The 18,290-nt window shown below is 43.8% G+C and overlaps 1 protein-coding gene across 1 annotated transcript in view; it reads right to left on the reverse strand.

Annotated features, from left to right (window-relative positions):
* Window positions 1–17,744, reverse strand: part of LOC126088124 (uncharacterized) — a 49,431-nt gene extending 31,687 nt beyond the window's left edge. The window contains exon 1 of the mRNA XM_049906229.1: window positions 17,591–17,744. Coding sequence (XP_049762186.1) covers window positions 17,591–17,711 — 121 coding nt within the window. The 5' untranslated portion in view covers window positions 17,712–17,744. The remainder of the gene's footprint in view (window positions 1–17,590) is intronic.
* Between the last annotated feature and the right edge of the window lie 546 nt (window positions 17,745–18,290).

Raw genomic sequence — 18,290 nt, forward strand, 5'->3', positions numbered from 1 at the left:
TTCCGTAAGCTTTCATTTTTTTCACTAGGCGAACTGTATACAGTGTGAACCGTCGACGGTTGCTGGCGATGTTTTCGAATTCATTGCGAGACTTGCTTCATGTGTCGTGATTTCTATTTGCTAAGTTTACTTAACGCAGGCTGTTATTATTGAAGGCCTGTCTGTTCCCTTTTAATTAAATTAAGAGCTATTTTGTTCCCTTTTAATTAAATTAAGAGCTATTTCATAATTTGGGTTAGCTGAAACACTTATTAATCAGGACCTGTTTTTATTGCCCTATGATTGAGATCTGATATCTTACTCAATTTGTGATGTAATTAATTGAAATTGTGATTGCCAAAGGCCTACGTGTTTCAGAGGTATTTATGTGAATAAGGTAGTAACAGGAAATGACACTTGATGGTAGATGGGTCCTAATTATTCGCCTTACTCTCCCTCCACCCATAATTGTAGATTTCACAGTGTCTTCCAGAGGTCAAGAAACTTACAAATCTGGGCTTTGCTATTACCACGTCATGTACGTCAAAGAAGAGCATGGACAGCCGCATCAAAAGACCACGGCTTCGGGATTTTATGTAATATCCACGTCTACGACTACATCTACATCTACACTCTACAAGACATCTTACGGTGTGTTGTGTGGAGTACATTATGTAATATTGTCACTTCGTCCATTTCTTGTTCCAGTCGCGAATGGTTTGCAGGAGCAACGATTGCGGATAACCCCCGTGAGAGTTCTGATCTCTTCAATTTTAGTTCCATGGGCTTTTGAGATATATATATAGGGCGAAGCAATATATTGGTTGGCTCATCTAAGGACGTACACTCTCGGAACTTCAACAGGAGACCACACCGTGCTGCAGAACGCCTCTGTTGCAGAGTCTGCCACTGGAGTTAGCTGAGCATCTCATATATAAACGAAGGCTTTCGAGGCCATTGTCACATTCTATAAATTTTTTCTAGGTTTGTGGCCGCACTGTCAATATATATAAGACTACCGACGTGCTGTTTCCAAAAACACCCTGAGGAAGCTCGATTGAACAGGGACCGAAACGTCGGTAGTTATATAGACAATGCGGTCACAAACCCAGAAAATTTTTATTGAATCTTTGTTATAATTTCGCCGTCACTAAATAAACTTGTGATGAAACGTGCTGCTCTTCTTCGCATCTTCTCTGTTTCCTCTAACAATCTAATCTGGTACGGATCTCAGACTGACGAGCAATAGAGAAGTATTGGTCGAAAGAGAGTTTCTTAAGCTACCTCCTTTCCGGGAGGACATTTCCTGACTTTTCGTGCGATTAGTTTTATGTGGTCGTTCCATTTTAAATCGCTCCGTAGATATTTTGGGGATGTGACTGCTTGAATTGACTGTTCTGCAATCGTATAATCATACAACAATTGTTCTTTTCGCCTATTTAAACGCAATATGTTTAATCTGTGTATTTGATGGCCAACAACTGCCAATCCCTGCACCAAGAGTCAATCCTTTGCAGGTCTTTATGCATTTCGCTACAATTTTCTAGCTTTACGACTTCACTGTATATAACACCATTATCCACGAAAAGCCTCATTGAACTTCCGACCTTATCAGCTAGGTCACTTCTAATGTATTGTGAAAAGTAATGGTCCAACAGCACTCCCTTGGGGTACGCCCGAAGTTACTTTTACATCTAAAGATTTCTCTCTGTTGAGAAGGACGTGATGTATTGTGTTTGCTAGAAATTCTTCAGTCCAGTCACACAGATGGTCTGATATTCCGTACGCTCGTATTTTGTTCATTTGGTGGCAGCGCGGAACTGTAGGGACACCTTCCGGAAGTCAAGGAACACAACTGCCTGGGCGTCGGTATCTGGAGCTTTCTGGGACTGGGTTGGGTTGTTTTGGGGAAGGAGACCAGACAGCGAGGTCATCGGTCTCATCGGATTAGGGAAGGATGGGGAAGGAAGTCGGCCGTGCCCTTTCAGAGGAACCATCCCGGCATTTGCCTGGACCGATTTAGGGAAATCACGGAAAACCTAAATCTGGATGGCCGGACTTTCTGGGACTCAGACTGACAGAGGGAACCGAGTTTCACACCATAGCCGTTCTCGGAATCCATGTTGATTCCTAGATTTCCGAGCACAAAACATGTTCCAAAATTCTACAACAGACAGACGTCAGACATATATGCCTATAATTTTGTCCTTCGGTTGCATTATCCTTCTAGAAACCCAGAATGACCTGCGCTGTTTTTTTTCCAGTCATTAGCAACGCTTCGATCCTCCAACTTTGTTAATGCCTCTATGAGACTGTCTTCAGACAGGGCATAATATGCAAGCACAAAACATTTTTCACCACATATTAATAAGTTCAGTTCATGTACAGAAGCAGCATGTACAATGGAAAAGAAAAGCGAATATGGTTGGCACTCGTTTCCAGAATATAGCGAATTTATAGAACGAGAGCAAAGAATGTGTGCAAAAACGGTTGGAAAGACCCGAGGACCGAAAACGAGCTATACGTAGCCTGTGCAGGCGGTCCTCTACCACAGGTGGAGGAACGTCTAACTTAAACAATTTATTATGGTTCAAATGGCTCTAAGCACAATGGGACTTAACATCTGAGGTCATCAGTCCCCTAGACTTAAAACTAAAACCTACCTAACCTAAGGACAACACACACATCCATGCCCGAGGCAGAATTCGAACCTGAGTCCGTAGCAGCAGCATGGTTCCGGACTGAAGCGCCTAGAACCTAAATTGCGTTTTCCTTATGTTTGTGTGGTGGATTGAATAAGCACCACCAATTTTATGCTTCTCTCAACATTGAAATGCTTCGTTTGTGTAGGAGATAATCATTGAATTGTGTATTACACTGTGGAAGATTTGAATGTAGTGCAGAGGAATCAAAGACTGCGTAGCTCGGGCGTATTGGGGCGTGTTGCAAATATCATAATTTGTGCTACTTGTAATATAGTCTTAGTGTTTTGAATCTGTGAACTTTTTATATTCTTAAATATTTTCAGTAGAGAAGAATATATGACAACGTAATAACTTATGAAGCATTGATGAACATCAGCAGAACCCATATAGCACTACTACTCAGCAATAAAAACCACATAGTTCGTATTTGGAAATTAATAGGTGTGTCATAACACACTGTTCACTGTTTTCTGAGGCCATAGCGACCATTTGTCAAAGTGAAAATAAATTATCAACGCGACGCTACTCAGACTACGGTGGGCGGCTATTTGAAACTGACTCGCCTCCAGTTCAACAGGAACATTCGATTGAAACGACGCCAAAGCTACGTCTCAGAAAGTTCACCGCGGCCACCACTAGTGTAAAATACAGGTATTGTAATTTTTCTGGCATCGCAATGTACAGCAGAACTTCATGGTTTCCATTGGGTCAACTGGAAATTTATTTTTTTTTTTAAATAAAAGTAACAGGTAAAGACAATAGTGAAAATTGAAGAAAATTTCACGACCTGCGGCAGCTTTCTATAGGCGTGCTTATCGTTTTCAATTTCTACTGCAGGTAACACATTTCTTAAAAATTTAAATACCACGTGATCAAAAAGTCAGTATAAATTTGAAAACTGAATAAATCATGGAATAATGTAGATAGAGAGGTACAAATTGACACACATGCTTGGAATGACATGGGGTTTTATTAGAACCAAAAAATACAAACGTTCAAAAAATGTCCTACAGATGGCGCTTCATCTAATCAGAATAGCAATAATTATCATAACAAAGTAAGACAAAGCAAAGATGATGTTCTTTTCAGGAAATGCTCAATATGTTCACCATCATTCCTCAACAATATCTGTAGTCGAGGAATAATGTGATCAGCACTGTAGAGCAAATCCGGAGTTATGCTGAAGCATTGGCGTCGGATGTTGTCTTTCAGCATCCCTAGAGATGTCGGTCGATCACGATACACTTGCGACTTCAGGTAACCCAAAAGCCAATAATCGCACGGACTGAGGTCTGGGGACCTGGGAGGCCAAGCATGAAGAAAGTGGCGGCTGAGCACACGATCATCACCAAACGACGCGCACAAGTACTTTCACGCGTCTAGCAATATGAGTATTTTTTGTTCTAATAAAACCCCATGTCATTCCAAGCATGTGTGTCAATTTTTACCTCTATATGTACATTATTCCGTGGTTTATTAAGTTTTCAAATTTATACTGAGTTTTTGATCACCCGGTATTTTATAGTTTTGGACAAGAACGAAGGCCAAATTTCTAACTACAGTCAAATCCATAAGATTTGCGACTACGTCCTCAAATGCGACCGCTTTGGTAACATTCTAGCAAGTGTTTCCAGTATTATAAATGTGAGCGATATAGAAGAGAGCTCCAGAAGTAATTAACGTCTTAGATCCGGCCGCCCTGTGTGTGTTTGTTTTTTTTTCCTTTTTTTTTTTACTTAGCCCAAGATGCCGTGCGCCGAGGCGGCGGCGTTCTGCCCTGCCCACTGCAGTCGCCAGAGAAATATGGGCGCATAAAAACTCACGGCCCGAAATAAACCGGCCAGCCTTCCGCACGGCGGACAGAGTACAGCAAACACAACGCCCTTGGCATCGCCCGCCACGTAAGAGGAGAATCTGGCGTCTGTCGGTACTTCCGGGAATGTCTCGACGTCACCCGAGTAGCCGGTCTTAGAAACCAGTTGCGCTCTGGTATCGTTACAAACGCGCCGCTGTCAATCGCTACTGCAGGAAATGACTCCAGTGACGATGCGGTTGCCCAAGAATATGAATGAACACCTCTTGTTCTGCTGCTCACGATTTATCCACTGGCAGCGTGTGCAATTTTCTTTCTAAACATATCACGATATTCACCAGCTGTTATCAGTTCATTACTGAGTGCTAACCATGGCTCTTTACCTCATTTCATCCGTGTTTAACTGTGAATAGCAGAAGTTTGTTACCAGTTATATAAAAGATACCACAATTATCCGTGTCAGTCACTTGTTTTCATTTTCCTCCACGACGTGTTTCAAGGTTTTAAACTCTTGCCTTCAGGTATATCAGTAGTTCATATGAGCTTACTTTCCTGGATGCAGCCAGGAGTCTGCCTTACAATCTATTTCGCTGCAAACTAATTATGTTTCTTGTCATAATGTGGTACTAATGTCACGTTATGAACATTGTAAAAATTGTTAAGATGAATCCTACTGAGGATGACCGTAAGTGAAGAAGATTTCAAGTCCATTGAAAAGTTTAAGCCATTCTCCCTTCGCCTAACTGCAAAATATTGTTCAGTATCATTTGGTTTCCTCAGTCATTCAGAGCAACAAGTAAGAAAGTGTCTGGTGTTTAATAATGACGCGGCTTAGGCCCCGACGGTAACTTCTCAGTACGGAAATCTACGAACAGAGTACTCTAGAGCAAGATGGAAAGTTTTTACAAACTTACACAGAAATATTAAGACAAGATTGCGTGTGAAAACACACTTTGATTGGCGACTCCATAGAGTGCTGTGTACACAAAGACCATATACGTGAAATTAGAAGGAAGGTAAGCGTTGGCCGTAATTTTGATGGTTTATTGACAGTAAAATCAATTTTCGATCACATAATCATCATCTTCAGTGCTGTAGTGTACAAATTAATTTGTACGCTACACTAATTTGTACACTAAATCGATTTTGCTGTCAATAAACCATAAAAATTACAGTCAACACTGACCTACCTTCTAATTACACTGTTGCTTAATATAATTGACTTATTAAGAAAGTTTTCTGGTATACTTTGTTCGCCTCTGCCGCTGGGTACAATATACTGTCAGTGTCTATGTTGTCGGAGAAGTAGAACGTACTTTAACTCGCCAGGACCACAAAGGAATGCGACAAGACATTCCTGACCATAGAGCAACATGACCCAAGGTCCTAAGTATGTCATTTCCAACGAATTCTTTCATGCGAGCGGATAGCATTATATCAATTAGAAATAAACGATAGAGTCGCTTACAGAAGTGAGAGAGACAGCAGCTCGTTTGATGAGGTGCAGCGTGCTATCCCCTTCTAGATAAGAAAAAAAAAGACAGTATCGATACGCATGCGACGGTAAGCGCTACCAATATGTTCCACAACGCCGCGCATAAAAACGGAAGTTTTTTCAGGTCTCATACCTCGGTTTTTATTGGTGGTAGAAAGGTAGGATCTAGTGTTTTGGATAGCCCTTGGTCTAAGGACCACATGCATACCCAACAGAAGGATTGTCAGTGTCACTGTCCAACAGTACAGGGTCAACGTATGAGTATTACACACTTCCTTAGATTAGGCAAATGAAGCAGATCGGTTGGTTCTGTTTGCATTACATGTGCTCTACGGTGCACCTTAACGGGCTTATGGGGGCACCATTTAGTTCGTGGGCGGTACCTGCGAGGCGTCTTTCACCATTTTTTCGCCGTCTGCAGCAGATATCTAAATAACTAACCGCAGCCAATCGCTCAAATCTTAACGGTATATCCTCTAGGCATTTATCTAGAGCCGGCAGAGGTGGCCAGTGGTTCTAGGCGCTACAGTCTGGAACCGCGCGACCGCTACGGTCGCAGGTTCGAATCCTGCCTCGGGCATGGGTGTGTGATGTCCTTAGGTTAGTTAGGTTTAAGTAGTTCTAAGTTCTAGGGGACTGATGACCTCAGAAGTTAAGTACCATAGTGCTCAGAGCCATTTGATTTGATTTATCTAGAATTTCCATCTTCCCGCTTTCAAAAATCTTTATACGTTATCATGTGACACCCCATAAGCATGGTTTTTGGATGCCACAACCGAGTCGCGGATTCCAAGACGGCTATTCAGAGGAAATATCTGCAAGTTTTACCATGTATTCCTAAGACCCCGATCTCTGAGTGACCAAAACTTTCTTGATATCTTTATTCGCTTCGGAAATACAGAGATTCAACGTTGCTCTACTTCATAAAATACGCACGTAAAATATGGTGAGAGATGAAAACGTAGTATATAAAGCGACGCAACAGGGACAAATATACTTTAAAGCATCTCCGTCGTCATCAGAAGGGTACTAGAACCCCATGCAGCACTGAATCACATGAAAATTTTTTGGGCACGGAAAATCCAGCCTGACATGTAAAATTAGTTGTGTTATTTCAATCTCATATGAGGAAACTATAAAAAATTTACTGACCCATAAAGTTATGTTTATATGAGTGACATGCCCTACTGCAGCAGAGAAAAGAAAGAAACCAGCGGAAAAGTGCTCCTATTGGAGCACAAAAAAAGGCGGATATGCTCCTACTGAAAAGACTGACTGAAAAATGGGGTACCAGCGGTCTCATTCGACCTTCCTCGGTATCTTTAAAAAATTTCCAAAAGTTTTAGCATGCGAATATTTTCGCGCTTTTTTATGCTGAGTGTGGCGGAGACAATGACCGCGACAAAGAGACGGAAAAGTAATGAATATTAGAAGGCAGTAGACGAGCAGGAGACAATGAGAAACATAGGGACACAATGGCAGTGGAACATACTTGATAGTGACAAAACAGTGAAGGACATACTGCCAGTGGGAGAGGAATAAAGAGAAGGAGAAAGTGGATGAGAGCCAGTAATAATGAGAGACCGAGTCTACGACAATGATACCTTGATGGAGTAGTGGGTGTGAGTGAGTTACTCTTAGGGAAGCCTGTGGGGGTGCGAGGTGAGTTGCATGTTAGAAAGAAGCCGAAAACGTTCGCATGTCAAAATCTTTGAGAAAATTTTTAAATGTTGAAGGTAGAATGGGGCAGCCGTACCTCACTTTTCAGTCTTTTAAACAGGAACAAAATCGCCTTATTATGAGCTCAAATAGTCTCATTTTTCAGCTGGTGTTAAGTATGAGGTTGTAAATGTCTTCTTATTTACTATACTAGTTGTCAGTTTGTGTCGTCTTAGACTTCTTGTGGGGAAAAGTAATTCTAGCGAAAGTTGGCAGCAGTGCAGAGCACTGGAGATGATGCAGTGCGAGATTACAGGCAGACTGCGGCAGCTACACTGCAGTCGTGGGCTGCCGACCAGCGACGCGGAGGCGGGCGAGTTCGCCCGCTAGCCTGCACCATGCCCACACTCAGCACCACCACTGCACGCATCCACATTTGGTTCGCGTAGCTTCGCTCAGCGACCTGCATATATATAGTGTGCGTCCGTGTGGTGGGGAGGGGGCGGCGTTCCCTGATCAGGTTGTGTGCGCTCTATTTCAGTGTGCCAAAGTATCGATAGTGTGGTTTGTAGGTTGCGCCAGAAGTATCGATAGTGTCGTCTATAGGTTGCGCCGGAAATATCGATAGTGTCGTCTACAGGTGGCGCCAGAAGTATAGGAAGTGTCGTCTACAGGTAAAGTATCGTCTACAGGTGGCGCCAGAAGTATCGAAAGTGTCGTCTACATGTTGAGCCAGAAGTATTTATAGTGCCGTCTACAGGTCGCGCCAGAAGTATCGATAGTGTCGTCTACAGGTCGCGCCAGAAGTATCGATAGTGTCGTCCACAGGTCGCGACAGAAGTATCGATAGTGTCGTCTACATGTCGCGCGAGAAGTATCGATAGCGTCGTCTACATGTCGCGCCAGAAGTATCGATAGTGTCGTCTACATGTCGCGCCAGAAGTATCGATAGTGTCGTCTAGATGTCGCGCCAGAAGTATCGATAGTGTCGTCTACATGTCGCGCCAGAAGTATCGATAGTGTAGTCTACATGTCGCGCCAGAAGTATCGATAGTGTAGTGTACATGTCGCGCCAGAAGTATCGATAGTGTAGTCTACATGTCGCGCCAGAAGTATCGATAGTGTAGTCTACATGTCGCGCCAGAAGTATCGATAGTGTAGTCTACATGTCGCGCCAGAAGTATCGATAGTGTAGTCTACATGTCGCGCCAGAAGTATCGATAGTGTAGTCTACATGTCGCGCCAGAAGTATCGATAGTGTAGTCTACAGGTCGCGCCAGAAGTACCGATAGTGTAGTCTACAGGTCGCGCCAGAAGTACCGATAGTGTAGTCTACAGGTCGCGCCAGAAGTACCGATAGTGTAGTCTACAGGTCGCGCCAGAAGTACCGATAGTGTAGTCTACAGGTCGCGCCAGAAGTACCGATAGTGTAGTCTACAGGTCGCGCCAGAAGTATCTATAGTGTAGTCTACAGGTCGCGCCAGAAGTATCTATAGTGTAGTCTACAGGTCGCGCCAGAAGTATCGATAGTGTAGTCTACAGGTCGCGCCAGAAGTATCGATAGTGTAGTCTACAGGTCGCGCCAGAAGTATCGATAGTGTAGTCTACAGGTCGCGCCAGAAGTATCGATAGTGTAGTCTACAGGTCGCGCCAGAAGTATCGATAGTGTAGTCTACAGGTCGCGCCAGAAGTATCGATAGTGTAGTCTATAGACGGCAGTAAGTTTGTTATTGCGTTCCACGTCAACGAAGGTAAACTGTTGCTAACGTTAATCACAAGGGTGCAATCTCGGGCAGGAAAGGAGGCGAAGGATAAATGTTGACAGGCAACATTACAGACAAGTGTGTGCCATAATGACGAACTGGGTTAGTTCTCAAAGAACGTCCATTTCTTCGCCAATAATCGTGAATCTTCTTTTAAATGGGAATCTGTCCCTATCCCAGTAAACGACGGCACCATTTGTAGGTTGGAAAGGAAAGATTTGGGAACTTTCATGAAGAAGATGAAATTCAGATATCGCTGGAATGTGCTGGCTGTATCTTAGAGGAATCTGATGGATATGTACGCAGGAGTGTAGCTACAAAAACTGATGACCCTCCACAAAAAGTGGAGCAACGAGGTTTCAAAATGTGGCTACTAAACATTCCATCTTGTTAAGTACTCATCACCTAGTATCCCCTGATTTGGCACTATCACACAACAATCTATTTCCATTTTTCAAGAAGCAGTTGAGGATGAAGTTTAAAGTCATGAAACTTTTATCCCATTCATCAGACTTTTAGTTTGAGGACTTCGAGAATCGACATATATTGCAACAGGTGTATTAGAAATTTAATAAGTCATTAGTAACATTACACACTGTTTATATTGGTCGCTTTTCTGCTCAGTGGTAAATACTAGTAAGCAAACCTTCGCCGTTTCTGAATCTTGGTAGTTCGATAAAAAAAGAGTAGATAATCATTTCTGTGTGATTGTATTTGTTTAAGAAAACTTGTTTCATACTGGTGCTCTTAGTAGCGGTAGTTTTTATGAAGGATCAGACTGACGGAATTAGCAACAAGCATCTAAAAAATGTTGAAATTTTAAGTTATGATTAATGTTATTTTGTAGAAAATTAATAAGTTGAGACCGTGGCTGCATAAATATACTAGTTACTTCTTAAAAAGAGGAAACAGCGCTCAGATACTTTCAAGGATAGTTTTTAATAAGAAAAAGTAGCATCGTTCCCGGCAATTGAACTACAGTTGTCATCAATAAAACTTCTGTATGAATTAACCGGTAATTAATGATTAATTCCGCAATACTAGGTAATTAGTAAATCTCACAATTTCCTCTATTCTAGATTTTATTTCTTGCGATAGTTCCGAATTATTCCGGCGAAACTTTGCCTACATTACGCCGGTATATTGCGCGTGTAGTAATACTGCCAACACTTCTTTCCTATTCCGGATACGGCTGCATGTTTTACCTTAATCATTTGCTCCCCACGTACGCAACTCGCGATTCAGTGGCTTGCTTACTGATTTCTCCTTAGTCGGCGATGCACACTGCTTGTGCAATGTTTGAGTTATAAGCACTGTGTAGAGTAAGCGTTATCGGCAGCTTCCCAATGAAACGTTTCTGCATAAACTCTACGAATATTAAGATTACAACATCGAACTTAGGAGTGCGTGCATACCATAATCTAGGATTTATCTAGTTTTCATTCTATACAAATAATGTTTGTTGTTTCCTCTCGTATGAATATGATCTTTCACAACAGGAATTCGTCTGTCTCCAAACATAAGTTCCTGTCAACGACTATATGGAGTATCATTTATAACGTTCACCACCACAATACTTTTGTGTAATTTTTAACATCACCCAGGCATTAGGTCGTCTCCCGGTGGTGGTGGTGGTGGTTAGTGTTTAACGTCCCGTTGACAACGAGGTCATTAGAGACGGAGCGCAAGCTCGGGTTAGGGAAGGATCGGGAAGGAAATCGGCCGTGCCCTTTCAAAGGGACCATCCCGGCATTTGCCTGAAACGATTTAGGGAAATCACGGAAAACCTAAATCAGGATGGTTGGAGACGGGATTGAACCGTCGTCCTCCCGAATGCGAGTCCAGTGTGCTAACCACTGCGCCACCTCGCTCGGTTCGTCTCCCGGGTTCCAATTTCCCAACCGTAAATTTAGGCATTTTCCAAAGCTGCAGAAAAGTTGCCTGTTTATTGGTTTATCTACCGTGCTATAATCAATGACTGGTCGTTGCAAGTTTGTTTGTGCAACAGGGTAACGCGCCAGTATCTATCTAAACGTCAGTGTAAGTATTGTCCATCTGATTACTAGCTTTGAAATGGAGCTTCTTTCACCGCTGAGTCCATAGTTTTGTTAATACGGTTTTTCGGAATAGATAAACTGGAATACCGCGCAGTCGTAAAATTCTTTGGTGTGGTCGGTTTATCTCCAAATTACACCATCCAAAATCAGTGATTTTTTTAAGAGGACGGCTCATTCAATCTCAAACATTAGCCTGCAGAAATTAAAAGAGACAGGGCTACGTTTATTGTGACGGCGAAGGACGTCCCTGGAGAGCAGCCATAGATGAAGACATTGAGAAGGTGCACAATGCAGTACTGGCCGAGCACTGATTAAAAGTGTGTGGAACAGTTGACTCCATAGGCACGTCAAACGCAAGAATATGGTACAACTGACATGAAGAATTAACTGCAGGAAACTTTTTTTCAAATATTAGGGCCCTTTTGCTGAACAAAAGTAAAAACAAAAAAAGAACGAAGTTCTCAGCATTGTTTAAAGCGTTTTAAAAGGATCCAAATGATTTGATGCTCTGGTTTGTTACTGCAGATCAGATGTGATCCATGTTTCTCGCTAGAATCTAAACGACCAAGTAAGAGGACAGAAGCCGGTATGCTTGCACGAAAAGCAGCGTTCAATCCATGGCCTGTATTTACTACGATGTAGCAGAAGGAATTATTCTTATTTGTCATCTTACAAATTTTAATATAATGAGCGACTAATGTATAAAGATTTCTGGGGGAATTGGATGAAAGAATGGTCTGAATTTAAAGAAATCACCACGAAATTGCAACCATTTACATGGCTGCTTTGTAAGTGGAAAACCGATTTTAAATACAGACTGTTGGAACATTCATGAAGATCGCCAGGATTGAATCACCCTGACTTGCACTGATTCCTACATATAAAGAAATGTTTGGTTGAAAATAGTTTTGAGCCCAGTGACGAGGTTATTATCTCATAGTCAGCATGAACCTGAGCAAGTTGAGACATCAGATATGTAGTTTCTTATGATCGAGGGAACGAAAGTAATCTGGATACAAGAAGTACAAAGGGATCTAGAAAAAGAGTACAGGAAAAAGACTGACAACAGGATGGCTTTGAAAACAAAAATGTAGGCTACCATAACTTTCCAAAGAAGAATTAGACCCAGCACAAAAATATCATGGGCATAAGATCGAAGAAGATTGCACGGTATGAGAATGAAAGAATATCGCGCGAGGATAAAGACCAGGACAGAAGCTGATGCGAACTAATGTAGTCCTCATATGGCCAAAACTAAAACAGGAGAACTGCGTGCCAGAGTAGCAGTTGGGAAAGGAATCACTGAGGAAGTGTTGAAGAAAGTTTACAGAGGTGGAAGGAAACTGTCTATAGAAAAGTATTTTTGACATAACAGGTCATCAGCCTTTCGCTTTGATTCCGTGAATTATGGTCACCGGACTGAAGCTGAACCCTCTCCAGAAAATATGAATTCAGCTGGAAAACGGAGCTCCACAAAGGCCGATGGGAATAGCTGGAATGATTCGAGTAGTTTGAACAGCTTCGAGAAGCACGACGACAGATTCACAAACCAAAGAACGCTCAGCGAGAGGCATTTGTCGCGCTCTGCAGACTGCGTGCAGAAGGCGCGCGAAACGGTCACGCGCCGCAGCACACCCAGCAGGTGCAGCCGCTAGTTTACCCAGAGGTCGCAGCTGCCCTTGTCGGCAGTTGAATGCTCTGGAAGCTTCTTTCCTTAAGATTACGGGACAAGCGTTCACTGCCAGAGAGCGACTCGTACTCGGCAATTCGCCTACGCGTCTATGCGCTGCCACTTTGTTACGTCCGAGAACAAGCGAGGAGCGCACTGCGCAATGCTCAACAAATGTTTGCGCTGTCTCCGACATGTGTATGCTAATAGACAGTTAACCGGTCGACAATGAATCAGGAATAACACAGGTAATTCTGACCGACTGCCTAAACGTAAGGAGCGCACCGCGAACTGTACACACTACAGACTTCAGTCTGGATTGCACATCCTCCTCAACGGTTCGGTTCGGGGAAAAAGCGAATATTTTCGTGGACACTCTCTCTCTCTCTCTCTCTCTCTCTCTCTCTCTCTCCCTCCACACTGTCTGATCAACATCGACGTCCACAAATAGACAACCTCGACAGCTTGACAACACTGTTCAAATAATCAAAGCGTGACGTCACTGTGGGAACCATTCAAGCATAGATCAAGATGTGTCGAGTGGGTGGGAAGAAAGGAGGACGGAGGTTGCTACAAAATGAGACTGGAGATTGCAGGAATGTGGACAAACAAAATAGCATAGGTTGCTGATGGACTCGTCCCTGACTTAACGAGAATACGATGTTACAGCATTAAGAAGAACAGTGCAATATTCCTTCGGACTTGCATTCTTGCACACAAAATGTCATAAGCACAAAATTTTTTACGCAGATTACACGTACTTCAATTCACTTTGATTTTTAGAGTCTTCTTTAGGCTCTAGGCCTGATAGAACAATACCTACGTAAAATGAATTTCTTCTTGAAATAGTTATTTTCCGCTTACAATGATACTAGTTTCCAACGTAAACCAAGCTTTAATTTTCCTTCGTTCAGGAGATTGTTGCGGTTTACTACAAACTTCCAGTGATTTCGTTCATTATACTGACGCCATGTAACCCCGTTGAATTATACCCCTACTACAAGCAATACGTACTTTTTCAAGAGCCCCTTGCTCTTCAAAGTAACTTTTAGAAGCGGACCCACCAATGTTCAAGGAAAACCTTAACGAGAATCTGGACGTTTGTTTGTAATACACCCCTCTCGAAAATGACCTTTGTCCTCTAGCCACTATTCATATTTTATAAAGAAAACATGCAAAAGAAGTCAGTGACAACGGGAGGAAACAACACATCTGCAATGGTATACCCCAAGTCTTATCAACGTCTGCTTCCACTGCATCAGTGTCAATCAGTTCTAGCGAAACCTTCCAGGTTTTCTAATCTTTTTCTCTCTGGAAGTAAAGTTTCCTTACGTCTACCGAGCGAGGTGGCGCAGTGGTTAGCGCACTGGACTCGCATTCGGGAGGAAGACGGTTCAATCCCGCGTCCGGCCATCCTGATTCAGGTTTTCCGCGATTTCCCTAAATCGCTTTAGGCAAATGCTGGGATGGTTCCTTTGACAGGGCACGGCCGACTTCCTTCCCTAATCGGATGAGACCGATGACCTCGCTGTTTGGTCTCTTCCCCACAAATCAACCCAACCAACCCAACCTCTTCCCCCAAATCAGTCCAATCCAAATCCTTACGTCTCTTCTACGTCGGCGTCATTAGGGACTCAGAACTAGTTTTGTTCACCGGCGAATTAACTGGTTGAGGGCTCTTCCAAAGAACCATTCGAGCATTCAGATGAATTGACTAAGGTAAACCAAAGGAAACCTACAACTGATTTCGTGGCCTCCACAGCAACAACTCTTGAGATACCAGACAATGAAGTGGAGCCCTTAATCATAAAATTCGCGTGTCTTTTTACAGCAGTTTTACTACACGCTAGTGTACATTTCGATGTTATGGAAAACCTCGCTGGGGAACTGGATGTCGGTCCATATCACCCTTCACCAAAAACGATCCCAGTCATCTACCCGCTGCCTCATTTGGCCTGTCATCTGAGCTGCAGATTTTATGCAATGAGTTTCATTGCGATGTCAACAGGGCACGCGTTCCCAGCGTGTGGAAAGCAGAATGAAGTTCCTTAAATACAAACTAATGCCAAGACGATTAAGCTGTGACTTCGGAATATACACTGCCATCACAGTAAAAACGCTGCAAGAAGGCAGTAGACGGATTTCATTATTAAGGTTTCCTAAATTTGATTGCCAGGGCGAATCCTCTCGTAAACGACCTACACAATGGACTACGTCACTCGGTATGAGACAGAGCTAGAAAGAAAGGGTTCTGGAATTCGGTTAGGGCGGGCTACCGCAATCCAGGTGCGCTAACTGCGCAGCGAGGACCTTCGTTCGATCCGGCCCGAGGGCGCCGGCCACCCATAAGACGCCCCCGGCTCGCCGAAATGAGGCCGTGCCCAGGAAGGGTGCGATCGACTGCACTGCAGCTGCCGCTGCCGGCAAAGGGCGAGCTTCGGCGTCGCCGACGGCCACGTCAGCGCGGCGGGCCACGCCCACCACGGGACACCGGCTTTGGGCGTGCAGACGCCAATCCACCAACGACTGAACCTCGATTTCAACAGGCGAAACAGTTAGGCGCTCCAATTAAGAAATCATTTCGCGAATGTAGCTGGCTGTTTCACAAAGTTTCCAAGACGTCTTTCAAAGAGTATCTACAAGGGAATTCTCTGATTTGTTACGCAGCCTTTGCCAAGACCTTATAGGCGAAGATTCTCGTCTTTGACAACTATGGTGCGAGTAGAGTTTGAAGAACTTTCACTTGCACAGTAATACGACAAGAATTACTAATTCTACCGGAATTAGACGAAATAGCGTGTACAATAATGTTAGCAGCACTGTATTGCGTTTGAATGGTTTAGTAGTAGTCTTTAGTTGCAGTTTTCTCTATACTATACAAAATGCAACAGATTTACGTTAAAACAGCCATATTATTAACTAAGGCACATGTAGCTTTACAATATGAGTTCAAACTTTTTGTCAAAAGAACTCTCCGTAAATACAGGATATCTTTGCATAGTTTAACTCGTCACTTAATGCCATATCAAGAATCTCAATAAGCTTTCAGGTGTTCCTTAGAGACCGTTTTACCGACATCCATACGAAAGCCACCATATTTCCGATACACTGCTTGATCAATGATGTCCCGCACATAGCGACTGGACGGAGGTGCCATGTTCAGCATAATACGTATCGAACTACTGAAATCCTACGATTTACGACCATCAGTGGGCAGTTAAATAGTAAAAGCGAACACAGATGTTAAAGCGGAATATTATTGGCTAGGATATAAGGTAGTGAGGCTGCATGGAACTTTTCCACTATCAGCTTCCCATATAAGATGACATCGGCGTCTAACATGTCACTGCATTATTTTGCTGTGCGTGAGGAAGGAAGAACGATTAGCGTTGAACGTCCCGTCGACAGTGGGGTCATTAGGGACGCAGCACATGCTCGGAATGTTTCAAGGGTGAGGAAGGGAATCGACCGTGTCCTCTCAAAGGAAGCATCCCACCACTGGAGCGATTTAGGGAAATCACGAAAAACCTATATCTTGATGGCCGGGCACGGGTCTGAACCACCATAGGTGGAAGCATAAGCCGCCAAAGACACTACTAGCTGGGGCGTAACCACCAACAAGCGACAAACGTCGGCAAGCCCCTGCATATCCGCTACGTTGACTGGATATACCAGCTGCTATTACAGCCGACTAACAGGCTACAGCAGGGAAACCGACGAGCTCGCCCACTAACGCGCAAACAAATCGCCAACATCAGCCTACACTGTGCATCTAGTATGTGACCTATCGGGCACAAAATGATGATGAACCTGTTACAGGTATGCTGGCGCTGATCAACACCGGCACCCACCGGCAGCCGCCGAGTAACAGCACCGCACAACGTGAAAAGTACCGACCTGCAGGATACCCACTACTAACAAAGCCTACCCTTGCATGACCTGTCGCAGGCAGCAAGACATCCGCTACTGCTCTTACTAACCGACCAAACTATCTCAGCACTTTTTTTCCTCTGCCCTTCAAACCGCTACCCTTCGTTCGACTTTCGACCCAATCCATCTCCAGATGAGCGCGTATTGATGGTTAACCTTAACCAGCCGTACGCAAACATCGTAGTATCCACATCCTGCGAAACCTCACATTAGTGAAAACTAACCCTTATGCAGAGATGGCAGTACACCTTTTGAGTTTGCCATCATGCCGGTGTGGGCGTGAAGGGGTTCCACCTATATTATTTTTTACGGGTCTGAACCATCGTCCTGCCGACTGCGAGTCCAGCGTGCTGCCCTCTGCGCCACCTCACTTGACTGTGCAAGGAAGAGACTGCTACGGCGGATATACATTCCTGTCTTCTACGGAACTAGTTCATGGTTATCAACCCATAATATTTACGTAAACATATCAGTTGATAGCAACAAGCAAAATTAAAGCTATTATTGCTGTTTTCCTTACCGACTGCCATGGTTGTCGAGCGCGAATCTACAGCGGTATACCTTCGAAAGCTGCAGGACACAAACTGCAAGCGAGGACGAGCCGGTGAGGGGAAATATGAGACTGACTCGATGCCGCGCATGCGCAGAACGGCGGTCGCTGGAGGCGCGCCCGTTGCGCAGCGCAGCGTCACGTGGCTGTGACGACGTAGCGCGCCGGGAATGCAAATGCGGCCCCGTCACCGCCAGGAATACCACGTGAAACGGTCACCGGTCAGACGCGGGCGTGACCTCGCGTGATTCGTCAGCAATGACGCTTTATCAAGCCACGTGTCGAAGGGATAACGTGTTAGGAAGCAGGCTACGTCCGCCACGTAAGTGCTTTCCCAAAAAACGAATAAGCAAAGCCGCCGAAGACACTTTTAACTGCCCTACGAGTAACCATCCGCAGCGACCTCAGATGCAGTGACCATGTAATATAAGCTGTAATCTTAAATTCAGTAAATGAAATTCATTCACGAAAGTAATATCTCACGTAGCACTTGTTCGACTGCTCATCAGTCTATGACACCTAAAACCAGTGCTGTTTTTCTGGGGGAACGCTGGGGGATGCGTACCCCTAAACTTTTTCGTCGACAAAGTAATTTTTTTACGATGTTGAGAACTTGGGAGAGTGCCAAAGATTTATGTCACAGACGTAAATTTTTTATTCATTTTTTCGT

This window comes from Schistocerca cancellata, chromosome 6 (assembly GCF_023864275.1).
Source record: "Schistocerca cancellata isolate TAMUIC-IGC-003103 chromosome 6, iqSchCanc2.1, whole genome shotgun sequence".
Lineage (NCBI taxonomy): Eukaryota > Metazoa > Arthropoda > Insecta > Orthoptera > Acrididae > Schistocerca > Schistocerca cancellata.